The sequence below is a fragment of the Tyto alba genome, unplaced genomic scaffold, assembly GCF_018691265.1.
Source record: "Tyto alba isolate M040663 unplaced genomic scaffold, T.alba_DEE_v4.0 Super-Scaffold_48, whole genome shotgun sequence".
Classification (NCBI taxonomy): Eukaryota; Metazoa; Chordata; class Aves; order Strigiformes; family Tytonidae; genus Tyto; species Tyto alba.
The window spans coordinates 23,938,503-23,951,440 of NW_024881324.1; the positions used below are offsets into that span (position 1 = coordinate 23,938,503).

The 12,938-nt window shown below is 40.0% G+C and overlaps 1 protein-coding gene across 2 annotated transcripts in view; it reads left to right on the top strand.

Annotated features, from left to right (window-relative positions):
- The window catches only part of MYO10 (myosin X), a 169,515-nt gene that overhangs the window by 133,655 nt on the left and 22,922 nt on the right, over positions 1-12,938 (top strand). For both annotated transcript variants that reach the window (XM_042806731.1, XM_042806732.1), the window contains 8 exons: positions 1,402-1,526; positions 1,685-1,799; positions 5,043-5,149; positions 6,184-6,393; positions 6,697-6,736; positions 7,172-8,074; positions 9,335-9,458; positions 10,768-11,011. In XM_042806731.1, coding sequence (XP_042662665.1) covers positions 1,402-1,526; positions 1,685-1,799; positions 5,043-5,149; positions 6,184-6,393; positions 6,697-6,736; positions 7,172-8,074; positions 9,335-9,458; positions 10,768-11,011 — 1,868 coding nt within the window. The remainder of the gene's footprint in view (positions 1-1,401; positions 1,527-1,684; positions 1,800-5,042; positions 5,150-6,183; positions 6,394-6,696; positions 6,737-7,171; positions 8,075-9,334; positions 9,459-10,767; positions 11,012-12,938) is intronic.

Consider the following 12,938-nt stretch of genomic DNA (forward strand, 5'->3'; position numbering starts at 1 on the left):
TAAAAGAGGGAGGTGGAAGTGAATCTGTCAGTATTTTTGAAGCTACCCGATTAACGACTCAGAGGTATCATCACTAGCACACAGTGTTTTGTTTTACGGATAAAGACTCTGATGGAAAAGTTTAGACTGGATATTTTAAATTAACTTTTGAGTCTGTGCTTTCCCGAAAATACTTCTGATAAGTTAAAATTTGGGGGAGTCATTTATTTGCTGAGATGAGCAAGAGGTATGATCAAAGTCAATTAATAAACACCAAGACTCCTCTGATTTATGATTGCTCAGGGCTTGATCTTACTGTCATTTCTATCAGCTGAAGAACTTCAGATCTTATATAAACCATTGACTGTATCTGAGATCTCATCTTCTGAACAACTTCTTGCAAAATACTGAGCGCTGTACTCCAGCCCTGCAAATGACTGTGCGTTAGTGTCAGCTGGTGGATTAGAGTGGATGTTTGGACTGATGAATTAAATGGTGTATTTGCATGTGGTGTTATTTCGGTATGGGGGTTGCCAGTGTTTTGCAAAGCAGCAATTGGCTCTACCTTAAGTAGCTTTGTGTGGCTCTGGCTGGTTTACCTGAAAGTAAGTGGTGAAAGTACAGGTGACTTGGGGGATTCTGAGGTGGAATGAGAGGAGTCCCGAGGCTCCCATGGGTAGAAATATTCTATCACTATTTGCAGTTTTTCATAACTGAGTGGCTATAGGGTCATCTGTTTTTTAAAGGAAAAATGATGCTGAAAGAACTGCATTCAAACTAAAGGAAACATTTCAGATAAGCAGATTTTTTTTTTTTTTCTGTTTACAGATGAAAATATTTCTGCTGTTCAGAATAGCAGCAAATAGAAACTCTTTGAAATAGAGCTTATTAAAGATTTGAGGTACCACTGGCAGACTTCCATCCCTGTCCATAGTAGATGAATTGTCACTGCACTAAAAATTAAATCTTTGTTGCCCTTCTCTAAAACCATACCACACCACTCTATTTGTGTATCTACAACGTTTGGGAACGTCTACAGGGACTGCAAATTCAGTTGCTAAAGAAACAGAATAGTCAAGCTTATAGCTGTTGTCCTGTTTGTTAGCTGTCTGTGCTTCTTTCTGTTGTTTATTCCTGCACAGAAATTGCCTGAGAATATACATGAAATGGAAAGAGAGAGCCGTTTGGATTAAATGGCTGTAAATGTTGCATCTGTGGAAATGACACTACATAATTACCCCTTTATTTCCATCCTTTAGATACATTTTTATATGCTCAGAACCATAATGCCCTTTAAGACATTGTGTAGCCAGTTTTTAGCCTTTGTGAATTGCAGATTCATATAGTTAGCCCTTTGTTTATTTTCCCTGACTTCTCTAACCATTGCTATTAAACCCCTTGTTTTGAACCTGCTCATTTTAGATGCCAGACCAGTTTGATCAGACAGTGGTGCTTAACCAGCTGCGCTATTCTGGGATGTTGGAAACAGTCAGGATTCGGCGGGCTGGTTTCCCTGTCCGGAGGCCCTTTCAAGACTTTTATAAAAGGTAATCACACTGACTTGTTCACTTCAGATGTGAGTCACAGGTACCATATCAACATTCCAGTGTTGAGGAATAAAGTGAAATTCTAATAACAAAAAAATAATATGGCAAAAATAGATCTTGCTTCTTAAATTAAGTAATGAATAATTTTTGGTTGCCAGGTATAAAGTCCTCATGAGAAACTTAACTCTGCCCGAAGATTTAAATGAGAAATGTGCCGTCCTACTTCGTCTGTATGACAACACAAGCACAGAATGGCAGCTTGGAAAAAATAAGGTAAAATAAGCTGACTGTGTATATTGCGGTGCTGGTGCTTATACAAAGCTGAGGGGACAGGATTTAGGCTGCACAGCTTCAGAGATGTAGTTGTAATGGTAATTACTTCTGGCCTTAAAAGAAGCTGCACATGCCTCTTGGTGCTCTTGAAACCTTATAGCAACCATTAATGGTAGTGCTGAGGAATTTGCTGTTTAAGGCACTTAGGCACTGACTGGTGATTTCACTCATGGAGGAAGACTCCGCTTGAATTTGCTGCCACTGCTCACGAGCAACAGCGCTGGTGAGGATCAGAACTTAAAATGCAGTAGCTGATTTTTATAATTTTTAGAAGTAGGAAGCATGCGAGGTAACACTTCTGCTCTCCAGGGAGCTCTGCTCATACTAGTAGACCCACCTGCATGATACCTGCTCAGTGACTGAAATCAGGGGAAGGCATTTTAACCAGCGTTCCTGTGGCAGAGTTGAGCTCCAAGTGTGTTTGGCATCCTAGTCTGAGAGTCTTTTTCGGAGGTACATTAGACCTCAGTACGTGTCTTACCAGACAACCTGAACTTTGCCCACAAGTTTTTTTTTTCTTTAAAAAAAATTGCAAATTATTTTAGTTAAAAGGATGGAATTTTAATTTGAGAAATAAAACAACCCAGGTGTTTTTGCCTGCTCGTTTTGCAAGTTTGATTTTGGACAACAGGTGTGTCCAGGGCTTCCCTCCTTGTGAATTTGTGCTCTTGGACTTAACAAATGATGTGAAAGCATTGCATGCTCAAGAGAAGAACAGCACCTGGTGCAAAGGACTGGAGAGTGGACTACATCCATCAGGCCATCACTGCCAACGATCATCCCCCAGGCAGATGGCTTTCTCTTCTTTTTTTCTCTGGGTAACTCCTGTTGGCGCTCCCAGGGCTTCCGTAGTGGAGAGAGAACGAAAAACAGATCCAGAACTAAACTTTACTGAATTATGTGTTACACATCCAGTTTTCCTGTCAGTTGGTAGAACTGTGAAGAAACCTTCTCGTTACCATAAGGTAGCAAAAATGTTTTGTAAAATCTGATTAGTTTCTGTGTGAAACACCCTTCCTCATTTTCTCTCCACAACTGCATAGTTCTGAACGGTTTCCTCCATTCCTCTGCACACTTAACAAGTCTCACAGGTGATATTGGGAAAGTAGATTTAATCATTTCACAGTTATTGTAGGAGATAGGATCTAAAATATTCCGATGACAACTGAAGTAATCTTTCATCCCATTTTGTAGATGATGGCTTACAAATAATACAGTAATAATGTTCAGCTGCAGAGCTAGGTTGTGCTTCCCAATATACTTTCAGATGGAGTATATTAACAACATTTCTGCATGGACCCCAAACAGTGCTTTGGCATCTTAAGGACATATATTTATCAGAACCTGAACTTGTTTTAACCAGCTGCTCACCAGGATCTCTGCAGGAGCCAGAGCTCTGTTGTAACTTCCCTTACCGGGCCCTGGGCTCATCCCTCCCAGGAGCTGCCTGCACATTTGTAAAAGTTTTCATAAACAGCTTATTGTAGAAGAGAACAAGAGGGCATTGGTTTCAGACTGAACATGGGATGGGGCACTCTTCTGACCATGTTATTTAGAAGGGGTAATAACGACATTGTGATGATTTAGCTTCAGCATGATTTTTTTTTTTTAATGTCTTTTACATCTCAAGCTGCAATGCACCTGCTCAGGGCCTGGGCTTAACATGTACTTAACATTGATTTTTTTTTTTCAGGAAGTAGGTGAATGCCTTTCTGAAGCAGAATTTTGTTGTGTTTTTAAAGCCAGTATGTGTAGAGCAAATGAAGATTGCCCACTGAGTGAAAGAAAAGGCTTTTTCCATGAGTAAGAACTTTATCTAGAAAGAGCTGCACAGCACAACTCGGATACTGGAACTTTGAGACTTTATGTTCTGTAGTGTTGGATGATTTGTGGTAAAATGTCCCTTTCTGGCTACATTCAAAACTCACAACTGTGCCTGTCCTCAGGAGTGCTGTTGCTTTGGCTCTTACGATGGGCTTTTTTTCCCTCTAAACACAGAGGGAATAAACTACATTTTTTTTCTACTTGAATACTCCCAAGAGTCCATATTTTTCTTTTTTTCTTTTTTTTTTTTTTTTTCCCCCCTCTTTTTTTCCACAGCAAGAAAAAACCCAAAACACTTCAAGGAAGCAATCCTGCTTTTAGATGTCTTTGTTGCCCTCCTCCTGTAGCAGAGCCCACACTGTCCATGTACTTTCCTCATCGCCACGTTGTGGTGTGCAGCCTGGCTCACATCCCAACTAATCAAAGTGCCACTGAACTGGATATTTCCAGCTGCTCATGCCTTAGGCAGCAGCATGCCAGGCTGCTGCCACCTATAGCTGATACCAGCAGATGTAGCCTTCATTAGGAAAAGCTGAGAAGCCTGGGTGAAAACGCTGGCAGCAGATAGCTTCACCACCCTGGGAGTGTGCAGTAAAGAGCAGATGTCAAGGCAGGTGGAAAAGGAAAGCCATATCCTCCATGCCTCTGTGTGGCTGGAGAAGCAATTTAATTCGTTTAAGGCAAAATAAGCTGGCTTAGCTCAATATATGCCTCTAAGAGGCACCAGGCAGTCCAGGTTAGTGCTCGGGTGAGAGCCCGGGGAGCGGTCTGTCTGCAGGGGGGCGGGTGGCTGTGGTGGGGTCTCTGGCCCTGGCAGCTGTCTCCCCACGTAACAGCAGGAAAACACAGTTGAATCCACCCAAATATGGAACCACTCTCATTTCTTCTGACTTCTGCAGGCTTATGGCAATGTCGTTGGAAGGAGTGGGGCTTGTAAGGGGTTATGGAGCTTGATGTTACTGGGAAACAGCTGAATAATCGGGGTGGTACTTCTGCCCCTCAAATCGGGAAGTTCGTGCTAAGTCCTGCAACTTCTCTGACCTGTGTTACTCTTTGGTGGGAAAGGCTGTTTAATTAATCCAGTAATTACGTTGCTTTTGGAAAAACCCTGCTCCTAATTAAAAGTTCCGTTAGTGTAATCAGGCTCTTCCCACTGAAATCCAAAGTTAGAGGATCATCTGCAGATATTTTCTATTAAGAGTAATACATTTTGGTTTTGAATTTTCTGTTGAGGAAAGGGTATGTTTGTCTGAATTCAAAGCTGAGTCTTACTGCTTGGACTGACATTGGCAGCACCCTGGGTGTCCTTTATATGTGATGCTCTCTGGAAATTGTTAAGCCGTAAGTTTTTTTGTGTAGGTGTTTCTCCGGGAGTCCTTGGAACACAAGTTGGAGAAACAACGAGAGGTGGAAGTCACCAAGGCAGCAATGATTATCCGAGCACACATCTTAGGTTATGCAGCCCGGTAAGCGACTAGATGAGAATATTAGTAATCAATCTTTGGAATAAATGGGTGGGGTGTGACGAAGTTAAATCCTTCTGGTACAATTCTTAACTTTTCATAGGGGGCAAGCATCCAAATCTTGTAAGTGGCTTTTGAAAATACCAGCTGGTATCTTTGCCAGACCCATGAATAAAACAAAATGGAGTTTGAATTGGTTTAATATAATGAATAAGACAGTATGGAAGTTTGGAAGTCAGCCAGTATCCGTGTAATTGCATCATGGCATTAGATCCTATGCATGATAGGAACTTTATCTGGATGGCACCTAGCGGGGCTGCCCCCAGTTACGAGCTGAGATTCAGATTTATCTTTGCTTCATCATAGTAAGAAACAAAAAGGCAAATAAAAGTAATCAGTTTGGTTCTTAAAGAACCATGCTATTAGGTAGCTGATTAATGTTTCATTAGGTTACCTGGATTCATGTGTTATGTATTAGCTCATCCTATCTGTTTATTTCTCTGTTTTTTCCTACAAATCAGTTGAGGGCGGTTTAAGGAAACTTGTTTGCATAATGAGGTAATTTCTCTTCATGGGTATATTAGTCCTGTCCTTATATTCTGACCAGTATGTTACTTAAAAGCTACATTCTTTTTCTAATGACAGAGCTATCCTGCTGTTCATGATCTTTCTTTTCAGAAGTGTGGGATGACTCTCTCTGTATATTCTTTCTCCGCATGTGTGCACACACACAGAGCTGCCCTTGTAGCATCTACTTGTCAGGGACATAAGAACATGTAAGACAAGTAATGTGCATTCCCTTAACGCAGACACCGACAGCACTGTCACAGAAATGAGACAATCTCTTTCCTCTCAAAGGGAGGAGAATGTGAAGAAGAATGGGGAGACCATCACAGAGCTAGAAATAATAAATTGGTTTTACTACCATTGGCTCATTATTGTAGGTCACCATGTCAAGCCCTCTTGCAACTGCTCGTTAGTTCCTTGTTTCCTTAGATATTTGCCTTTTTTTTTTTTTTTTTTTTTTTTTCTCCCAGAAAGCGGTATAGAAGGGTTCTCTACTATGTGGTTTTGATACAGAAGAACTACAGAGCATTCAGCGGTAGGAAAAAGTTCCTGTGCCTGAAGAAAGCAGCCGTAATCCTTCAGAAGCAGCGGCGAGGCCAGCTTGCTCGGCGTGTTTACAGGGAGCGACTAGCAGAGAAGCAGAGACAAGAGGAGGAAAGAAGAAAAGAGGAGGAAGAAAGGTGCAGTATGCTGTCTTACATCACTCTCCTCTCTGTGCCACGTTAGGTTCTCGTTTGAATAGCCTTTATTTCAGGCTATTCTTGATCAAGTGATTTGGGAAACCTTTGTTTCTTTCGCTGAAAGATGCATGTAGCTATCATGGTAGTTTCATATTCACAAACATGTCCCTGGTGACCTTATTTGGGGCTGTCTTTCCCCTGTGGCAGATGATCTCTGGAAATTGAGCTATTGCCCTAGCAAAGACATGTGATGAGCTTATGATTAGCTTGATTTACTAACTTCTTTTCTTCCCTGACTTTTAGAGAAAGACAAAGGCAAGAAGCAGAGCGTCTTGCCCAGCAGGTAAATGATATTCTTAATGCTTTTAGCCATCCTGTTTATTTGAGTAATCTCAACCCAGCCATTAAAAAAAAATAAAAGGCATCTGTGGCATTTAAACTAAACTTATTACAGGAGTTGGCAGATAAAGCCAAAGGAAACTTGATATAGTTGTTTGCATGGAAATTTCTTTCACCTCATGCTTCATTTAATTTCTGGCAAAGATTGAACTTTCTGCAGGTACTTGAGCTTTCCAGTATCTGTAAGCAAATGTAATCATGCTTTCGTTTTTCCTTTTCTTTGCTTTCTTTTCTTTTATTTCTGATGTAGGATAAGGAGCCTTTTAAATGAACAGCATGGTGGGAGATACAGTGCTTTAGAAATAAATTTTAAAAAGCTATCTTGCACTGAGGGGCTTTATTTTATTTTAATTTTTATTTTATTTTATTTTCAACGCAGGCTGAAGAAGAGAGAAGGAAACAGGAACTGGCCGCCATTCAGAAAGCCCAGAAGGAGGCAGAGCTGAAGCGAGAGGTGGAGAAGCAGAAAGAAAGAAGGCAGGTGGAAGAAATCCTGCGTCTGGAAAAAGAAATCGAGGACCTGCAGCGCGTGAAGAAGCAGCAGGAGCTGTCCTTGACGGAGGCTTCATTACAGAGGCTGCAGCAGCTTCGAGACGAGGAGCTCCGGCGGCTTGAGGAGGAAGCCTGTCGAGCAGCCCAGGAGTTCCTGGAATCTCTGAACTTTGATGAGATTGATGAATGCGTCCGAAACATTGAGAGGTCTCTCTCTGTGGGCAACGGGTATCCTGCTGAGCTGACTGAACAGACTGGAAATGCCTGCAGTGAAAAGCCCAATTTTAACTTCAGCCAGCCATATCCCGAGGAGGAGGTAGATGAGGGCTTTGAAGCTGATGATGATGCATTTAAGGATTCGCCCAACCCAAGTGAGCACGGCCATTCTGATCAAAGGACCAGTGGCATCAGAACAAGTGATGATTCCTCAGAAGAGGATCCCTATATGAATGATACTGTGGTGCCAACAATTCCTGCTGCTAGCAACAGCATGCTTATACCTCCTACCCATGATACGGTCAGTCTCCACAACTCTTCAAGTGGTGAATCCACATACTGCATGCCAGAAAATGTTTCGTGTAGACCCCCAAATTCTGTGGAACTTATTTCTCCTGATGGAGACTATGATTACGACCAAGACGATTATGAAGATGGTGCTATTACTTCTGGTAGTAGTGTGACCTTCTCTAATTCACACAGTAGCCAGTGGTCACCAGACTACCGATGCTCAGTGGGGACATACAATAGCTCTGGAGCATACCGATTTAGCTCTGAAGGAGCCCAGTCTTCTGTAAGTATCATTGTTTTTATTATCTAATAATTCATGCGTGTTTCCTGATTATCTTTTCTTCCCACTGTGCAACCGCAGAGTCACTGTAGCTGTTCTTACAAATATCTGTGTTGTGTAGTTTGACTTGCTTGGACTTCATATGGACGTATTTGTCTGTTGTAATCTAGATGGCACTGGGGTGAGAGCATTATAGGCGGCTTAGATGCTGCTTGCCCTCCTAGGCTTATGCAAGGATATGGTCCTACGCAGAATTGCACATTACTTGGTGAGGAGCTCAGTGCATGGCCCTGGATACAATTCAGAAGCAGAATCCTTCTCTGTGTGTGTGTTTGGAGCAGGGGTACCAGGTAGCATGGTAGGGAATTGGTTTCAGTAAAAACAGGTTCAGTTGTGCATGCAAGTTGCAACAGTATGAGGGAATAAGCTGCTGGCAGAAGTCCCTGAAATACCAGGTGTATTTTGAGATTACTTGGAGAATAAATTTCATATGATGGCAAATGTTAAAATTATCGAGGCAGACACCCGTACTGAGGAGCTCTTTTTCAGTGCTGTTTACTGAGTATACTGTGGGTTTTACTCCTACAAATATGTTTTCAGAAGAATATGATTTCTTCTACCACTCCCAGAACACTTCTGTGAGGCTGTCTGATTGGGAGAGTATTTCAGCAGCACTGACTTATTTAGAAGGAAAATGTTAACACTAAAATATCTGTTATGGTTGAGGTAATGAAAACCAGTCAAAAGAGCCATCATGATCTTTGGGATAAGTTGACAGTTCTTGCCTAAGAAGAAAACACTTCTAGCTGTCTGTTGAGGACTCTTTCCTGTTGCATGACTGTGGATGTGTCAGATACAGAACAGAAATTCTGATTATTTGGGGTGAGGGTGGAGGAAAGCTATTACCACAGCTTGTGGAATAGGTTTCTTTTTCAAGACTTTTCTAAATTGTTAGCCACGGCACTTCAGTGTTGGAGGGAGGTAGCATACCCTGGCCATGCCCTTGCAAAGGGATAACATTCCTGAGCAGCTACGAAGCAGTTTCATAGATTTGTTATATGACATTAGAGCTAGTTCATAATCAAACAGTTCAAGGTGCAACTTACTACAATGTACTCCTTAATTTGTTAGCTGGACAAAAAACAATGAGGAATCGTGTCCTTCCAATACATCATAAAATATATTAGCTGAAGACTTCTAAACCACTTTTATCTAAACTGTTTACTGAGAGATCATTTAACCTTTATTTCCTTTCTTCTGTAGTTTGAAGATAGTGAAGAAGATTTTGACTCCAGGTTTGATACAGATGATGAACTTTCCTACCGGAGGGATTCAGTCTATAGCTGTGTCAGCCTGCCCTACTTCCACAGCTTTCTGTACATGAAAGGTACCGTGTGAATCAGAATTCACTAAATATATAAAATAACCAGAAATGTTCATTATACCTTGCCTCCAAATCTGGCAGAGTTAAGCTATTTTCTTATTTTTCAAAAAGTGGTGGAAAAGTAACTTAATTTGAACAGCTCTCAAATTAAGTTACTTGCGGCGGCTTACATCTAGCAGCGTTTTTCCCCTCTGCAAAGGAACATCGACATTTTGGGCTGCCTCTGTTTCATTTTACGTCTTTGCTGGCACATAAACAATGGGACATCCAGTATAAATATAGCAAAATAATTCACAAAGTCAAACTGTACCAAATTTTGAGGAAAGCTGATTCCTGCTTCCAAAACCCTGTAACACAGACAGCACTCTACCTTGCAGACCAGTTTTACTGACCTCAGTCAAATTTCATTTTGGATCCAAAAGACACAAAGAAAGATATATATATATATATAGCAAAGGAATGTGAGAAAGTCTGAAAGAATATACACAAGAGCTCTCTGGTTAAGATTCTAGGTTTTCTCTTCTGATGATTGATAGTAAATTATAATCTAGATGAATCCTTGTATGATGCCCATGACCGTAGCATAACTTATTTTCCTGGAATAAGAACAGTGATGAATGTGCGCACAGCTACGTTTGTGTGAAAAATAATGCAGTCATCACTAGCATGGCTTTTACTTTCTGACATCGTTAGCAATAAGTTTTTTGTGGAATGACAGGAGTATTTTGGTTTGGTTAAGGTTTTTATGACTGATCTAGCTACAGTGCAAGGTGTATCGTCTGCCATATAGCCACTCTTTGGTATAACTGAGCTCGCACTGGTATATTTACTATTTTAAGTGTAGCTTTTTCAGGTTTTGTGGTTTTGAGTTGAACATTCTTACCTCCTAATAACCTGAAGAGAAGAAAGAATTTAACACTAAACTTTTCTTAGATTGTCATTGAGATACATTGAAAACAGTGTTAAAGATCTGATTCTTATATGCAATAAGACTTTTTGATAATTTATTATTTATTTTAGATACGTTATGCATAAGAATATATCATTATACATATGTTACATATATGTTTTTGTTATCTAGAGATTTAAAATAATGTGTAAGTTAAGGGTCTTTATAGACTGCCTACAGTATTGGTGGCCTTAAGGATATGTAAAAATGAAATCTTTGGCTTCGTGGCTGACAGCAGAGACTCAGTTTAACTGCAGCGTTGTTGATCAGCATCTTCCAGCGTTGGTTTGGTCACAGCTTCTGCCTTATAATGTAGTTGTTTGTCTTAACTATGTATAAACCCACATCTGCCTCTCTTGCCAGGTGGCTTAATAAACACATGGAAGCGACGCTGGTGTGTCCTGAAAGATGAGACCTTCCTGTGGTTTCGTTCCAAGCAGGAAGCACTTAAGCAGGGTTGGCTTCACAAAAAGGGGGGTGGATCATCTACACTTTCCAGAAGGAACTGGAAGAAACGATGGTTTGTTCTCAGACAGTCCAGGTTGATGTACTTTGAAAATGACAGTGAAGAAAAGCTAAAGGGTGCCATTGATGTCCGAACAGCCAAGTAGGTTTATATGGGTTTTTTTATGTTAGCCATAGTTCCTCATAAATACTTCTTGGGGATTAATCTGAGATGATGTTGAGTCCCCTGCCTTCAAACCGTGTGAACGCAAGCATGAGAGCGTGTGTGATGAAGTTACTGAAAGCAAGTGTTGTCCTTACTTGGCTCTCTCTTAAGTCTACAGAGTGCTCCAGAGCTAAGCCAGTGCCAAATACTTCAGAAAACTGCTGCTATAATGAACCCATCTATGCTTTCTCCCAGACTAGAGGCCCTACTTAATCTGTAATGATTCCCAAGGCAATTTGGGGCATGTTGCCAAGTCTGTAGCTGCAGGCAAACCTAGAATGAAGAGGGTGGAATTAACAGGCCCTTAATATATTTAAGCTAGCATGGGTCAAAGTTGTATCTTCTATATACATTTACGATCTTTTTCATGTTTGGATTAATTGTGGTAGTGGTAGAAAAGTCTTTAAAATGTGTATACTCATTAAAAAAAAAAAAATAATTACTAAACCTAACTTAATAACTTATGTCTTGCTACCTAAAGTTCCTTACACCTTAAAATTCTTTGCTTCATGAAGCAGGCATCAAAAAAGTTTTCTGAGGGATGGTGTTTTTCCTTCTAAACAGTCAGCATGCTTTAGGAACTTATGGTTTATCTAACTAATTTAAAAATGAGAGTGTGCTAACATTGGTAGTCTTATTTCTATATAAAAGTGTACTTAAGCTTTCTTCCAAGGTATAAAAAAAAAAGAAATGGCTGTAACACTTGATTCCACTCTGGTCCTTGTAATCTGCAACTATCTATTTTATTTTGTTAATTTAACGGAGTACTTAAACTAAATTGAAAGTTTAAATTAATCTGTTCTTTGGAAGTCCTGACCTGAGCCTGATTTCAAGCAGGACAAAGTAAATCGTTTCAGTGAGCAGCCTGACTTGCTCTTGTAAAACCAACGGGCTGCTGCCTGTCAAGGAAATCTCTGAATAGAGACTAAAACTCTTACCACAATATTTGTGTTGAAACTGATTTTGACTCTGTCTCATTTACCATACTATTTACTTTGCATATTTTTCTAATATGTTTAAACTTTCTTTTTTTTTTTCTGTTGTCACCACATTGTTTCACTGACTGTGCCATATAGAAGTTCTTTGCTGAACATACCTTTAAAATTGTCAGGTAAAGGTTGTCGAACCTAACTTGAACTGTAGATTCAATGACTATTTGTGTATAAAATATCTAAAGAAAGGGTACTTGTATTTAAAGAGCTGTGTGTCATGAGAAATAAGCAATAGCTTTGCTAGGTAAGTTTAATATTCACTGAGTGCATTCCTAACATATCGTGTGACTTACATATTTCACCACTCCGTATTAGGGACCCTGTTCAAATCACATAAATCTCAGGCTGATTCACTTAAAAACACAGAACAGGGGGAAGGTATTCTGTTGGACACTGTTATTGGGAGGGAAGGAGACCAAAATAAAGAAAACAGTACAGAATTATAGCTGTTTGTTTTAATAGCAGATAAATTGTCCTCATGAGTCTGATAAGCAGAGCTCACGAATATTATTTATGGGATAGAGATTTCTGAGAATAGTAAAGCTGATAAGGAAGTATAGCAAGTTAAGAAAATAGTAACGTTCAGACAAATACAGTAAAACAGCAAAAAGGAAATCAAGTTGATATCTTAAGCTTCAGGAAAATCTGATCTAGTACTTAAATTACTTCTTAAAAATCTTGTGCTTTGTGGTTCAATAGTTATTTAATATCTTGATACTTAGATGTCCAAACTACAAATTAGAAAGATGTAATTTTTCAGCAGATGAGTGCTCAGCTTTTTCTGGAAGTCATGTTTGGAATTGTCTTTATACTGACTTACAAACACACAGAATCAGTAATCCAGGTTTGTTTGCTTTTTGTTTTAATCTTCA